The 16,776-nt window shown below is 37.8% G+C and overlaps 1 protein-coding gene across 3 annotated transcripts in view; it reads right to left on the minus strand.

The window, feature by feature from the left end:
• The window catches only part of ECI2 (enoyl-CoA delta isomerase 2), a 70,222-nt gene that overhangs the window by 40,799 nt on the left and 12,647 nt on the right, over nucleotides 1-16,776 (minus strand). For all 3 annotated transcript variants that reach the window (XR_015794088.1, XM_088130962.1, XM_088130963.1), the window contains exons 2-4: nucleotides 11,395-11,557; nucleotides 6,348-6,446; nucleotides 1,472-1,654 (exon numbers count right to left, since the gene is read on the minus strand). Coding sequence is in view for 2 of the 3 variants with exons in the window: in XM_088130962.1 (XP_087987088.1) it covers nucleotides 1,472-1,654; nucleotides 6,348-6,446; nucleotides 11,395-11,557 (445 nt within the window). In the remaining variant the exon portion in view is untranslated. The remainder of the gene's footprint in view (nucleotides 1-1,471; nucleotides 1,655-6,347; nucleotides 6,447-11,394; nucleotides 11,558-16,776) is intronic.

The following is a 16,776-nucleotide window of genomic DNA, read 5'->3' on the forward strand; positions in this document are numbered from 1 at the left end:
GGGAGTTCTTCTAAACTCACAGCTTCTACTTGAAGAGCAGGTGGCAGCTGTGACTAAGAGAGCTTTTGCAGAGTTACAGCTTGTGTGCCAATTGTGATTCTTCCTAGACCCGCAGGCCCTGATCACAGTCACTGATGAGCCTCGTCACTTCCTGTTTGGAAAACTTTAATATGCCCTACATGGGGCTGCCCCTGAAGAGTATCTAGAAGCTACAGTTGGTGCAGAATAGTGCAATCTAGGCAGTAATGGGTGTATTTTGACATGTTAGGGTGATTCTGCTGTTTTGGGAGCTATGGTGGTTACTGTTGGCTTCCAGTACATTGGTTCTGGATCTTGTTATCTGAGGGATCACCCTCTCTTATATTCATCTGCCTCTTCAAGCAGATCAAAGAGGGTCCCTACAGGACTGTCATGTGACAGAGCCTTGGAATCTGGCATTCTCAGTAGCTCTCCTCAGTCTTTGGAACTCCCACCCAGTAGAAATTTGATCAGCCTTTTCACTCCTAGACTTCAGGAAAACTTTGAAAATCTTCCCATTCTGTTTTGCAAAGGAGGAGGGTGTTTTGTGATTTGAAAGTGAGAGTGCAAATGCATGGCATTTGTAGTTGTTAGTGTTTATTTCTTGTTCTTTTTACATTTATATGCATTTGGGGTTTCCTGGAGTATTTTTATATGTTTATATTGGTAGCTGCCTAGAGCCTGCAGGAATGGGCAGCATAACAAGCAAAAGAAAAAACAAGCAAAAAAAATAAACAGCTGCCCCCAATCATTTTCAGCATTTGGAGTTTTAAGAACACTTGGGTAGTTTTGCAAAACAGCTACTAAGAAAGAGAACACTTGGCAATTATAGGTGATTGATTATATCAATCAATCAATGGTTTCAAATAACCAATCCACCAGAATACTGCTTCTGCTATCTGAAAGACATTGCCTCCTGCCCACACAAATCTTTTCCTTTCTATGGACAGACAGATGCACTTCCAAACAAAGCACTGGGCTAGATCTGGTCATTGTTTTTTGCTTTCTAAAAAAGCTTATGGGCCTGTTGGGGTCTCCAGACTGCTTCATAGTATGCAGTTTTCATTTTTAAAATTAATTGTTTAAATGTAAAAAGGCGGGTAAGTAGTGATTTTAATTGGGTACGTGTCGCATTCCTGGGTGACATTTTGTGGATTCTAGGCGTATACAAATCAATGATTAAACTGATTCACCTGTGTTTAAAAAATGGAAAGTGGGAAAAAAGAATAGAGACAGAGGAGGTAAAGAGAAGACAAGGAAAGAATCATAACAGGGTGCCAGGGCAACTTTTCCTCTGTCTGGGGTGATTAGTAAACATACATGAATGGTACCATTTTGTGAAATCATGCCTTAATATTTTAAATGTTCCATAGATGATGTTTAAAAAATTGCTTTCCATCTCTCTTTTCATGTACTCCATTTGTTCCCGAACTACAGAATCTACAAGCTTTACCTTGACATTGATAGCATTTTTCCTCTTTGGGCGGTTTAATGTGATCTTTGTGATGTTGTCTTTAGTAGTAACCTGGAGTGTCTCATAGTTGGATTTGCTACCAGGGGGAATTTCATTAACTGGAGAAGATTCTGCAGAAACCAGACTAGACACAAGCTCAATGTAGCTCTGTCTGGCATTGTCCTGTAATGAGAAGTCAATAGCTAGTATAAAATAGAATATATAAATATCAAGATTAAAAAAATGTAAACAAACAGCCAAAGTGAAGGATTCAAAATCAGAAATAACATATTTTGTCTCAAACTTTTCAAGTGATAAAAGTGCAAGTCTACTTGATATGTTTTTAATTTTTTTATTAATACATATCTTTCAAAAATTCTTTGTTGGTATATGTTGAATGCTATTATTTCTATGGCTTTTTCAGAATTAGGATACAAATGGTTTAAATTATTTTAAAATATATGCAATTTTCCTATTAAAAATACAGTTTGGATTGCAAATCATAAAGAAACAGTCAAAACAGGCATTGGACATGGTGCAGCAAAATTAAACATTTTAACATTCTATTAATTTCAGTGGTAAATTTCAACATTAATTCTTCTCTACAATATTATAAATTCCTAGTAGTTGTGAAGCTACCAGATGGAATTAGATATTCTCAGTATGTGCCAGGGAATTCATTTTCCTCTTATTTTTTAATTTATTATTTATTTTGTATTTGACCCTGAGCTGAGTACTTTCCTTATATTTGCTAACAGTTCTGTGCAGTATGTATATGTTCCAGCAGAAAGTGCACATTACCAGTAGATGTTGCAATGGGGGGGGGTAGGGGGTGGAAGCTATTCTGATGGCATGCAGAGACATCAAAGTGTCTCTCTGCCTCTTTGCAATATAATTATACCACAGTCCCAGGACACACTGAAATACTATGTACTAGTACGTGAACCAGCAGAAAAATATGTTGGCATAAAATTTGCTCTCTTGATTGCTATATCCTGTTTTACCATATCAGTGACTTAGGAACTGTTGCTGTCCTTATTTTTTTAATTTGGGAAAAGCTAAATTGGTGGATTCCCCTGATTTTGTTTCCCCTGCCATCAAATGTCACCTCCAGTGGAAAAACAATCAACAACAACCATTCCTAAAGCAGAAAGCACTTGCACCTCATGAATGGACTACTGTAATGTGCTCCACATGGGATTCCCCTTGAAGACCACTTGGAAATTGCAGCTGGTACAAAATACAACAGCCCGCGTATTAACTGAGACAATTTGGTACTGTCATATACCACAATACTGCAGGAGCTACACTGATTGCCAGTTTGTTTATGGGCACAATACAAGCTACTGGTGATCACCTTAAAGTCCTCCATGGCTTGGGCCAGGCTAACTTTGAGACTGCCTGTTCCATGTAGAATCTGCATACCCAAGGCATATCTGTGGATAGTGCCTGCTGAGAATCTCCACCTTGCGTGATATACAGCAAGAGGGGATTTGAAGGTGGGATTTCCTGCAGGAACCCCCTTTCTGTGGAATACTCTCTCACCAAGTAGAAAAACTGCACCCTCCCATCTCAGGAAGCTTTTAAAAGCATGATTTTTTAATGTGCATCTGAGGACTGAGGCAAGGATGAGAGATATACTCAAGTAGAAATGAAACTGGCTGCATGATGTCATGTTATTTTATGATATTATAATTATCTTGAATCTATGCCAGCAGTATTTATTACTATTGTTTAATCATTTTGATAAATGTCGATCCATTGTAATGTATAATATGTATTTGATGTTATGTTATAAGCCACTTAAAGTTGGGGGATTGAAGCAGCATAGAAGCATTTGCAAGTATGTAAGCAAGCAAATAAATAATTAAATGCTATTCCTAATTTTGGGAGGAGGGATTGGCTGGCAACCATAGATGGTTGATTTGCACCTGTGACCTGTTAATGGGGTTATTTCTGAACATGGGTGTAGTGCTCAAAGAGTAGAATCCAAGAATTATTATCCAAGAATAACCCTGCTGACATGTCACAAATACAGAGGAGGGGCGTGGGATGAAAGGAGAGGGAGCGAGTGATAAAGCTTCCTCCTAGTGCTTGCAGTGCTTGTAGTTCTGTCTTTATGGAAGGCAGCACTGAGAAGCATTGCCTGGGCAGCCATGGAGCCAGGATGGAGAGGGTAAAGTGGTATCCCCCACCAAAATAATAAGAACACTAAACAGTATTATACTGAGAAATCCCTGTTGACAGAGGCAGAGGAAAATCTATAAAAACCTGCATCTAATAGTGACAGAACCAACAATACACAGCTGGCAAATCAACTCTCCTTCCTAATTTACACTGACCTTTGCAGCAGAGCAGCACAGAACTAGGGCTCTCATTCAAAAAAGCTCAAAACCTGTATTTTAAAAACAGGAGTCATGCTATTTCAAAAATTCAAACACTATCAAGCAGTACACAAGTGGATGCCTCTGCAGAAGCCAGATATCCAGCGTTGCCTGTAGTCCAGGTCAAGATGGCTATGGAGGCAGTGCTCAGTGTCTACTAGATCATGTCTGCAGCAGCCCAAAGTAGATAGTAGGAATTGGGCACATATGTATCAACAACACTGTCAATGAAGTATGCTAGGATGTGCATACCCCTGCCCACCGCCCAAAAGGGAAAACACTACTTTAAAACTGCAATAGCTATTGGCTGGGGATGAGATGAAGGTAAAGTCATGAGGTCATGGAATAAAAAATGTTACTAGGTAATGCTTGTGACCCAGTTAGGAGGACATGATGAGCAGAGCTAAAATATATATCTAAGAAGGTAGAATTGGTGTTATGGAGATAGAAAACAGAAATCCATAGAATGATGACAATTGCAGCTTACACTACAGTGAGAATGGAAGAAACACAGATGAGTTTGGGAAAAAATGTGAAATGATCTAAACAAATGTAATCCAGAGAAAGATAATAATCTTTTAGGTATTGAATGAATGGGTGGGAACAACACAAGAGAGTACAGAAAAAGGAACTGGAGTATTTGGAGCTCCAAGAATGAATGAAAATGGTGACTGGTAAGTATCTGCTTAGAAAAGTCTATTTGATGAAAAGGAAGTCATAAATGCTGTGAGAATGTTGAAAAAATGGTAAGGTTGTAGGTATAGCTGGTATAACTGGAAAAATGTTAAAATATGGATGTGAGTTACTTATGGAGCAGCTGTGCAACTTGTTTAATATATTTGTGCAGGTTGCAGCTGCGCTGACAATTGGAAGAATGCTATTATTGTTCCCCTACACAGTGAAACATAGCAAGAATTAACACAAAATTACAAGGGGATTTGATAAGTATACTTGGGAAGTTGTTTGGCAAAATTCTGATTGAAACAGTACAAGAAATGATAATGAGAAAAAACTGAGATATGCATTGTGTATGCAGATCAGATTTTTGTTTTACAGTTAGCCATTAAGAAATGTATGAATGTGAAAAAAAAAGCTTACACTACATTTGTTGATTTAGAGAAAGCACATGATAAAGTGAATAGGCTTCATTTAGGAAATGCTTTCTGTAAATAGGGAATTGAAAGTTATATTCTAGGTACAGAATTATAGTGTAAACACAGGAACTTTGACAGGAGAACTTTCATGTCTTAAATTCTAAGTGTGTTTTCCCAAAAGTTTCTACTAAATGATTTCTATTATAACTTTATGAAATCAGAAATATCAAGTCAATATTTCCGGATCAAAATACATTTCTGGAATCTTAATCAAAATGTGGTCAATTAAGAATAAGTAATAGATATTAAGAATGCTAACAGTTTTTCTGAATTCTTCAGTGACATGACTCGAACCTAAATAAAAACACACTTATGATGTAACAAAACAAAAATGTGTTAGAGTTACACCCACTTTCTTTCAGGAGCTCAAGTATATAGCACTTCCTCCTTCTATTTTTTCCCCACAACAACAACTCTGTCAGGTAGGTTGGACTGAGAGAGAGTGACTGGCCAATAGTCACCTAAAGATGATACTTCAAAAATACAATTATCCTGCCTCGCCCATGACATTTCAGGGGGATTTAGATATTACTGTCTTTCACTTGTATGCTGCCGAGTTTTCCCAGAATATGTTCTCTCTTTTGCTTTCTAAAATATCCAGTACTAAGAAAAAGAACAACTGCATATTGTCTTTTGATACGTAGTACAGAATCCTTCATCAAGAAGCACTTTAAATTAATTTGTTTCTAATTTAACAGAATTAATTCACTTGAGAACAGTTGGGAATTTCAGTTACTTACGAAAGATTTTGTAGTGCAGCCTTGAGTAAAGCAAGATCTTTTTTTAATTCTCTGGTGGTGACATCTTTATCAAAGTCCCTTTAAAAATTAACACCTTATCTTTTGCTTCCAATGAGTTTGCATATTTTTATAAGAACCAACAATGTGTACAATGGGCATCTTTATATAAAAATATATGAAATAATGTAAATTAAACTTTTTACAATATTGTTATAATATTGTTATAATATTATATAATATTTTATAATATTATTTTAGTAAACAAGATGTTTAAAATGGGATCTCTCCATGACCCTTGATGTCAAGTAAGAAACTCATACCAGAGAAAGTTATTTTAAAAAAGCTACCACCGCAATTTTAAGACTGAAATCTTGAAGCCCCATACCTGACAATTTTTCGCTTGCACAGTTATGTAACTGATGTAGCTATGTATATCATCTGCATCAATTTATACCATTTGCAATTATGCAAATTACATATTGTCTCAAACTATGTAAATTACATCAATTATATAAATGTGGATATAATGGGCATTTGGTTTTAAAGGACACTCTTCACCCCAATGTTAAACCAGGTTTTACTGTGGGAGCATGCTTACCTGTGTCATGCTGCCAAGTGAGTGCCATGCATCCCATTTGGCTTTGTTGACAAAATCCAGCATACTTGGTTTTGGAGTATTACATTGTCCCAGAGTAGCCTGTGTTAAATCAAATCAAATCAAATCAGTTTAAACTAATTAGATAATAATCAGCTGAAACTAAAACTGCTACCAGATAGGAAAGTATAAATTAATCGATGGCTGATGTGGGTCTTCCGGGCTATGAGGCCGTGTTCTGGAAGTTTTGGTTCCTAACGTTTCGCCAGCATCTGTGACCGGCATCTTCAGAGGACAGGAGCACAGACAGGAGCGGTGGCACACAGCCCGGAAGACCCACATCAGCCATCATATTCTGGCCGTGAAAGCCTTCGACAATACATATAAATTAATCATTTATTCTTAGTCACGTTGTCTCTATTCTTATATGAAACCTTCTGCTATATTGCATAAGCAGTTGTGGAGTCCTTGGAGTTCTCTGAGCTTGGTTCTTTTCTTGCAAACATTTCATTACCCGGCTAGGTAACATCTTCAGTGCTATAAGATGTTACCTAGCCGGGTAATGAAATGTTTGCAAGAAAAGAACCAAGCTCAGAGAACCCCAAGGACTCCACAGTTCAACCCTGAGCTACACATATTCACCTCTATTGGCATAAGCAATTATCAAAAGTATAAAAACAGGTCTTCAGGCATAATTTGAACTTGCTGCCTGCTTGCAAAACATTATGCACAAATGCCACATAATGTAGTCCTTGGCCCACGAAGAAGTAGAGGACTACATTATGTGGCACTTGGGCACCTCTGTACATGCAATATCTTAGCCTGGCCATCAATCCTACGTGAATTCAACCAATTTGCTTTGGCTTCAAAGTCACCATCTGTATCTTCCATTTCTGCAAGATATTCCTATGTATAGTTCAAGGCTGGATCAATAGACATGAGTACATTTTCTTCCATCAACTTCCCAGATACTAATGTTTGCTTTTTTAGAAGAAGAATATTCATTATGGTCACAGACCAGTTGGTGTTTGTTTTTTAATTGTTTGACCATTTGTACAGGGCTTCAATAGCTTATTTACTCTTTTTCTGAGAGAAAGGAAAGGGAGAGATGGACTTGTTTAGGAGACTGAAATAATATATGTATCAAAGCAATCATCAAATAATGTTTTCCTGCTCATCCATATATTCATTCTGTTCTCATTTACCGATCATGGCATGAGCTGGAAGACATAGAAGAGAAATAGATTAGAGCAGTGGATGGTGCCACAGAAACAGCAGCCCAATCAGAACAGCCATTTGAATCTTGGCACCGGTCCATTGAAAGAATGATAATGCAGATTAAGAATACATGTAGAATAGCTATTCAAACCTACGTTGTTGTTTTTTAAAGTGGTAATCCTAATTATTGCTACTTAATAATTCAACATCCCCAATACAATAATGATTTGAATGTACTTACTTTATATATTGCTTTTTCTAGCTTGTTTTAGACAAAAAGGCAATAAAACAATATAAAACAGAGGTCATTTGAAGCTTAAGCACAAGTGCAGTAAAAAAAAAACAACCCTCACCTGACCTATTGAACATTTTCACTCATTATGCAAGGTAACTGAGCAGGGCTAGATTAAATGGTATAGGGTTCGTACTATGAATTCTACAGAAAGCAAAGGTGAGGCTTGCCTTAAGTGATTCTCAATGAGTGGGGGGTGTCAGTTTTGATTCACCTTTAAGATTTCATTTACTTTCTACCCACCTGGTTTTTAGCACAGACAAAAAAACTAGGGACTCAGCTGGAAACTTTTTTAGAGGGCTACATGGAGAAAAACTCTAAACTTATAATGAATGAAACTTATATCATTGGAGGTGACTTTACTGCTAGAACTGGCTGAAATGATAATGATTTGTTTACCATTTTAAAGCTCCCCCCCACAAACAAGGCATTTGTTAGATAAAAAGTATAATTTAGCCAGCTTACATTTAGTACAGTTAGCAAGCAGGTATAAACATGATAAATGGCTCAGTTTAGAGTGATTTTCCTGGCCAATATATATTTTGCTCAGACTGCAAAGTCTCCACAGTTGATTAAATATTGGTGTTTAGAGAGCCAGTCACCTCACTGATCTACTTAGCTTTATTTCTGAGACCTGAAAGCAACCACTAGCTCTGTTATTACACCTTAGACCAGTGAGTAGGCCAATTAAGGCCCATTACAAAACTCAACTGAATTCACTAGCAGCTGACAGTTCAAGGAAAATAAGGTGGAATTATCAACTAGAGTCTAAAATAGAGAATTGGCTGCCTTCAGAAATATGATGTTCTATCCAGCTACTTCCACCTCAAACTTTATCCCAGCAACTCAGAACAACAGCATGATAGACAAGTTTCAGGCCTTTATAACAAGACTCTATGTTGTACTGACTAAAAAACAGATTAAAAATGCAAATACAGGGTGAATGCAAGGCATTTGCAAATGGTTTGACAGTATCTGCATTACAGCCCAAAAGGCATTATTGGCAGTGTATGCACAATTTAAGCTAGGGACTACAATAAGTTTGCTGCTTTATGTAAAAAAAAAAAAACCTAACAAAAACAATATGAAGCCTTATTAAAAGAAAAGAAATGTCAGACAGAAAAGCAAAACTGACAGTGACTAAGTGAGGCTGTTAAATCATAGAATATTTCCCTATTCTGGAAAATGATAGCAAGAAGTGCTTATACTGGCCCTTCCCACTTCTGGTGTGGAACCCCAGCTGGGATATGGGAAAAATACTTTGAAGACCTTTATACTCTTCCAACCATGGACCCAGTTAGAGAGGACCTTATGTTAATCATTTTCCAACCAGAGCTTCCCAACTGGCCTCCAATAATGAGTAAAAAAGTTACCTACCTGACAAGAGAAATTAAACATGGCAAAATGCTTGAGCTCATCAAATCTAAGTTAAAGTGGTGGGTTCCAGTGCTAACCTCTTTATTAACATACATTAATTATAAAGCCAGGATTCTGGATGACTGGGAGGTAGCCACAGTAGTTAATATCTTTGTATAAAAAGGATGATAGATATTTTAGTGTTTTGCAACAGCAAAAGCACAAATGGACCATTAATAACCATATAATTGAACAGGTTAATCAGTATAAGTATCTAGGGGCTGTTTTCCAAAGCAATAGGAAATTAAAAACTCAATTTACCTACACCACTTTGAAGGCACAGAGGAGTGCCACAATCATTCTAAGATTTTACAGAAAAAACAAGGAGGGAAATTCAATTAAGGTGTTTTAGGCCAAATAATTAGTCCAAATGATATATGAAATACAAGTGGATCCACCTTCACATTTTATAACCTATGAATAAATTCAATTAGCTTTCCTTACAGCCATAATAGATACTCCCAGATGCATGTCTCATGTAATCCTGAGAATGGAAGTAGGCTGGCCAAGTGTGGAAACTCAGGCCTGGTCTAAAATACTAAAGCTTGGATCAAAGTTACTCTAAACCTCAGGGGATTACTTCCACTGTTGTTAATGGATAAATATTAAGACAACCGGCAATGAGTTTGTGAACACAACTTCATTACCTATAGCTTCTCACTTGAGTAACCAAACCAACTGGGGTATAAGGATGCCATGAAAATGGCTGAAGAAATGATAGCTGATATGGAATACCAGAAGGAGTTGGCCCAAGCCCTACACTCTGTCACTCATTGGTGGAAGGTAGTAATGGTACCCCAGCCATTTGTTTACAAAATCTTATTTTTGGCAAACATAGATTAGCCTTTTCAAGAGCACACATTAATGCTTTCCCTTCTGTGGTATTGGAGGGCAGTTATAAGAAGATTCCATATGCAGAAAGACTGTCAGTGTGGAATGAGGGAAACAGAATCAATGCTAAGCTGCTCCTTCTGTGAGCAAGCCAAACACGGAAGGATAACTCCACTTATTAAAAAGTTTAAAGGGTGGTCCACAGAATATTATCTTCATCTATTGCTGAAGGATACAGCTCCTAATATTTCAGCACAAGGTTAGAAATTTTACTCTGAAGCCATACAAAAGTGTAAATGCTTTAAGGATATAAAAAATTGTAAATTTCTTGTATTTTGGTCCAAGACCAAATACAAGAAAAAGACCAACAATACAATAAATATAAAAAGGAATTTTAAAAATTGCGAGAAAATCCTAAAACAGTTAACAGCTAACAGTAACATGAGGGAAGAATGAGACAGTTTCTAACATCTATAGCTATTGATAAAAAAATTTGCAACCTTGTTAGAGGTTTCTGGTGGTCGCCCAGGAGAAGGGTAATAACCTCCTGGTTTCAATGGCAATTAGAGTTGTTAACAATTGGAAGCATTAAGTTTGACTGCTACTGGGTGTACAACCAACATTTTAATAGCACGTATGAGACAGATTCTCATGTCCAAAGTCCATGTTTGGACTTGGACTTGGACACTCCAAGTCCAAACAAAAGCAAGTTTGACTTTCATATGGGAGACCTACATATCTATCCATTGTTGACCTAATAGGTAGTACCCAATTCAGGCTAGGGTAAATAGTTTCCTATGAGGTACATATAAGATATGTAAGAAATAAAATTATTTACTTCGTCCACTTTGTTTTTTTCTTACTTATTTTTATAGGCACCCAACCAAGGACTGTAAAGTAGATAACTTTTAAAGATAATAGGTTATATAGGTTTAGTTAATTAGATCAACCCAACATGTTTTTTAGGTTTTAGATCTATAATTTTTATGCTACTGTAAATTTACCTACCTTACCTATATGTACATGAATATTTTTGCTGTATTTCTCTTTTTACTTTTTTTCACTGGTCACTGACTATAATAAAGTTCTTCTTCTTCTGATATATTTTAAAGAATAAAGAAGTAAAAATAGGTGTTAAAAAATAATTGGTAAAACTGTCCAGGAAAGTTTATGTAAGCATACCAACCCAGCAGTTTTAAAAACAGAACACACTATGTGCAACTTTGAGACAGAGAGATTCCAAAGATATTTTTCAAAAATGCACATATTTAAGAAGGTAAATGGTTGGAGTACCTGTTTAAACAATGCATAAAGCTTCAACTTTACTTCATCGCTAGGCTCATCCTGCAAAACCTTCACCTGCTCTTTGGCCTTGTTGAAGTCTTCCTGACTGAACTGCATGGTAGAATTAGTTGTATGTAATTGTAGCACAGGAAAATGAACACCATACACTTTACTGTGAAAAGAAAAAGAAGAAAAATAGGAAGACCAAGTTCCCCTATTCAAATGCTCAACAGATAAATAAAATATTCAGATGACTTGTCATACACTCAATATCATTCACAGTCCAAAGATCAGTTAATAAGTACAAAGAAGATCTAGTGCTGCTTGTGGCATAATTAACCTTTGAATAAGAATGTTTAATACGTTCTTCTGTGTAAGCATTACACTATGAACTTTACTGGAATGCTACCAAAAAGGAACCAGGACACTCTAAGGGTTTAACAATCAGCCATAAAACAAAACAGAAGACAACTTGGCTGGCTTCAGAAAACAGAGGGCAAGCCTATTTCTTCCCGTTTGATGTTACATAACATGTAACATTTCTAGCTATGTATTAGAGCTATATACTATGTACACACTTACACATACACACCCACACACGTGTATCTGCTTACATATAAATACCCTGTATTACCTGAAGTGAGATTCTTCCTGCAAATAATTACCTTTAATTGGAAAGGGGTTATGAGACAGAGGCATGTGCTACTAAAAGTGAGGAACTGTTTTTGATTCCCTGTGCATGAGGCCTCTAGAAATATGGCTGTGGAGTCAGTGAGGAAAGAGGCTAAGCTGCTGGCAATGGCTTCTTCCTGTCTCATGGCAATGTTCCCCTGTGCCCCCCCCCCCCCGGGCAAACAGCTTAGCCCAGGAATCTCAAACTTAAATCGTCATGAGTGTTGCATAAGGGCTAGTTCATTATACTGAAGGCTGCAATGCTGAACCCTTTCTGTACATTGATAGAAAGGTCTCTAGAGTCAAAAATAAAGAGTATCATAGTTTATCATTAAACGCAAAGTTAAATAAAAGAAACATTAGTGCAAAACAGAGTTACCTGAGAAACAGAGCTGTGAAAGAATCATTTTGGCTGCTCAGCTAGCAGTGTTTTTTATTAATCAGAATACCAATATTTAGTTATATTGCTTTGACGACTTGTAATATTTGTTTGAGGTCATATCTAGGATAATGTAATCTAAGAAACCGTCCCAAAGCTGCCCAATTCCTACCATCTTTTTCTTCCCTCTCTGCTGAACAGAGATCGTACTTTTCTTCAATTCAGAGTTGTCAGGTGGGTAGATCAAGGGAAGCAAATGTAAAGGGGGGAAAGGGGAAGGCTTACATCACAACTACACAGTGTGCAGCCCTGACTTTGCCAATCAGTGTCCTGAGTGCTTGCACAATATTGTTTTGTGCCATAGAAAATGACATGGTGGGCCACATGCAGCCCACAGGGCTTGCCAAGCCTGTTCAGACATTAAAAAATGGGTTAAAATTATTAAGGCAAACAGGGCCCTGCCTCTAAGTCAGGCTTGTGAGCTAATCTTCAAAGCATCCAGGTTTTCCATAATAACTTTCTCCATGCAGATATAGACTGCATCAATGCCTATGAAGATTAGCTTACCAGTGCTGCTTCCCTGGTGAATTTTTATTCTTCTGTAACACATACATAGAATTTCTCTCCCTTGCTTTCCTTCATAGTCAGTTACCTTTTCCCTTCACCTCATTTTCATCCACTTTTCTCTCTTTCCTTTCCCAGAACAGCTATCTCTACCCCATACCCTATCTCCAAATCTCCTCCTCGTTTTTACTAATTTTGTTGGTGGTGCCAACATTCAAAACTATGGTGTGCCCTGCATTTTTCTTCTGCTAGTGCTCAGACATATGCAAGCTGTTTAAATTGTCAGAAACATAAAGTGGGCAAACACCAATAGCTCAGAGGTTTCTATCATCAACCACCATGGAATATTTTGTAAATACAAGTTGACTTTGCCCAGATGCCATGCTGTAACCATTGTAAGTATGTCCTAGCTCTGCTGGACATGTTTTCTAAATGGATTAAAACATATTTAACAGGAAAGTTCATGTTACTACTATAGTAAAAAACCTACTGAAAGATTTGCTTTGTGTCTTTGGTATACTGTTGTTTATGTCCCACTGAGTCATGAGACTTATGCCTCCCTTCTCACAAGAATAAAAAAACTGCTTGTGCTTTCCCATGTTTGTTTGATTCTACAGGTAATCCTCACTTAACAACCACAACAGGGATTGGAAAATTGGTCATTAAGCAGGGCAGTTAAGTGAGCCACCATGTGACCAGACCCAATTCTACAACCATTTTATGATGGCTGTTAAGCAAATCACTGCGGTTGTTAAGCAAATCACATGGTAGTTAAGCAAATCATGTGGTCGTTAAGTGAATCCAGCTCCCCCAATGGATGTTTTTGCCAGAATTCACTTAATGACCATGTGATTCACTTAACAATCATCATAAAAAGTTCACAAAATCATGAACACGTGACTGCAGGGGGTGATGCAACAGTTTGCGGCAGTTGTTAAGTGCGAGTACAGGATGTAAAGCACTTTTTCCAAGACCGTCATAACTTCAAACCACCATTAAACAAACGATAATTAAGCAAGGACTACTTGTAGTTCCTTTGACAAAAGAAGGGAGGGGAATGTGAATATATGTATCACTGTTTTCAGCATATATGCACATGATGTATGTGCATATATGCTGGTAAGATAATGAATTTTATAAACTACCTTATTTTGTAGGCAATTAATTTTAATTTATAGTTATTAATTTTTTTGTCCCAGAACTTCCTTTTTGGTTTTGGTTGGCACATACATATATGCATACATGAAGGAGAAAATGGCTGTGGATCACTTACCCTAAATGCAATATAGGTCTGACCTGATGATCACTTAAAGCTGCAATTTTAGGAGTGCTAAAAGTAGTTAGATGACACATGGAACTGTAGCAAGAATAGGAAAATGGAATCTTCGAAAATGTTGGAGCACGCTGAATTAACAATCTTCAATGCTAAGAATAAAAACTTGAACACAAGTTGCTAAGGGCTGGCTCAGGGTTGCTAGGAACAGACTTAATGTGGAGGATATAAACAAGATTGCTATATAAACTTGTCCTCCTAAGAAGGGTGGGCAGAACTTTGTATTCTTTCCTTGCAGAATATTAAAATAAAGCTTGGCTCAAAGCTAAGGGTATGTCTCCACTGACTAGAAAAGTTGCGGGAGGAGTTCCCCTACATTTGGTGTCAGTAGTGGGATGAGCGGAACACTGGAGTGAGCACTCCACCACAGCAATAAATATTTTCCGCACACTTCTCCTTGAAGGGAGGTTTCTGTCTCCCCAACCCTTATGTGTCTCTGGTTTAGAGGAACACCTCCACATCACTTCCCTACTGTGTCTCAGGATTGTTCAGCATTAGGGTTGGAGCCAGTTCTAGCAGTATAGATGATAAAAACCTCAGGTGAGATGAGCTCAGGATTTGGGGCAGGAATCAAGGAGCCCCACTGTGTGAGGGAATGATTGCCCCTTTGCTTCCCTATGGTTGACCAAGGCTGTGTGTCATGTCTTCTCTAGCTGCCCCTGCCCACAAGTAAGTGAAAGCCTCTGGCCTTGCAGTATCAGAACACAAGAGGGGAATAGCAGCAGGCATGACCCAACTGGCTGCAAGAATGCATGAGCATGTATAAGTGGGATTGAGGAAATGGGATGTCCACTTTCTAAATGCCCCTTTGGTGACATACCAGCAGCTGTTATGTGCTGCTTGCATGGCCGTAGAACTATTACTTGGCCTGTTGAGTCATATACAGTGCTAATGACAGAAGGCTGCAGTTCTTTTGAGTGGGTCATTCGACCTCAGAATTCTGCACCAACTCTGTTGTTTTTATCTTAAGGATCATTATAAAATGTGGGTCTGGTATCTTTGGGAAGAGCAGGCAAAGAGGGTATAGGGAGAAGACTAATTCACCTCCATCCTTGCCTTGTTAGAAAAACCAGAGTCAGATAAACAGATGTTGACAGCTCCACCACCCTCCCAAGCCCCTGGGACTGATAGTTGCCAAGGAAGTAACCCAGATTGTGGCACCCAAGGTCACTTTTCACAGTCTTAGCTTTGAGCCAAGCTATATTATAATATTGCACAGGGTGAGAATAGTACTGTTGGGCAGATTAGCTAAAGCTGCATTTATGTAATATTGAAGTTCCATACAAGTTCCTACTCCATTTTAATTTCCATTTTGAAATTTATGCTGTGACAGTCAGGAGCATGTTACAGCTGTTTTCATTAACATGAGACTGTCACAAAGCAAAATGAGTTGAAAGAAAGGCAAGAGCTCTTAAAAAGGTTGCCCTCCAGATAAAAACTGCTACAACTGGAAATGCAAATTTAAAAAAATAGAAAAGTGGGTCCAACCCAAAGCATCATCCACTTTTTCCACAGGACAGTTCCTCCTACCGTAGCTTGATTATTAGCAGTGTCAGCAGGGAGGGTCAAGATGTCGGTCACAACTCCACAATCAAAGCCCTGCTCCTGTATACATGTGTGCAACACTCAAGCACATACAAAAGGGGTGGAGCTTCACTTGCATAGTCATGATGGCCATTTTCTTTGACACTCCCAAGGATGCTTCTTCTTGACATGTATTTTCCTATCCACACTTGTAAAATAATTATACTGCATTAAGCTCTTTTTTTTATCATAAATGGATTCTCTGAAGTAAGAAAAAGAGATGGGAGAAGCTATGGGAAAATGTGGGTGTTTAACAATTTAATGACAATGTCACTTGATCCTCTATGAAGCTCTGTGAATGAGGCAGGCAGCTGAACTGTAAAAGCTTCACCTGGAAGTAGCTTCAAAAACACAACCCAGATTGTAAAAGAAGAAAAGCGTTTTCTTTGTGGCCTGCCTACTCCTGGTTATATTAGGGTTGTCTAGAACATGGGAAGGCACTGTGCCATTTTAAGTGGAAGAATTACTTTTCCCATTGGGCAATTTTTTTTTAAAAAAAATACATTTTAACATTAACAATAGAGAACAAATTATGTTCCAGGACATTCTACAAGATTAATAATAACAGAGAAGCTTCCCTAAAAGGTGGCTTATCCCCAACCCACTAGTTGGGCTGGGTTCATTCAAAAGTAGCAATAGACTCGGCAATCAGCCTTTGCATGAATCCCAGAAGCTCCTACTTCATAAAGTTCCAGGGCAAACCAATTCTAAGAAAGCTCTTGGAGGTTGAAAGTCTGAAATCACCTATCAGAAAATAAAAACTACATAGCACAATGGTTACTGTAAGTTGCAAAATGCACATTTTCAAGTAAAGTAGATATGTTTCATTCTTAGCAATGCCATATAGCCCCAAAATATC

This window comes from Python bivittatus, unplaced genomic scaffold, assembly GCF_059951505.1.
Source record: "Python bivittatus isolate LINGU-HERP-01145 unplaced genomic scaffold, Pbiv_v1 ctg000840_np1212, whole genome shotgun sequence".
Classification (NCBI taxonomy): Eukaryota; Metazoa; Chordata; class Lepidosauria; order Squamata; family Pythonidae; genus Python; species Python bivittatus.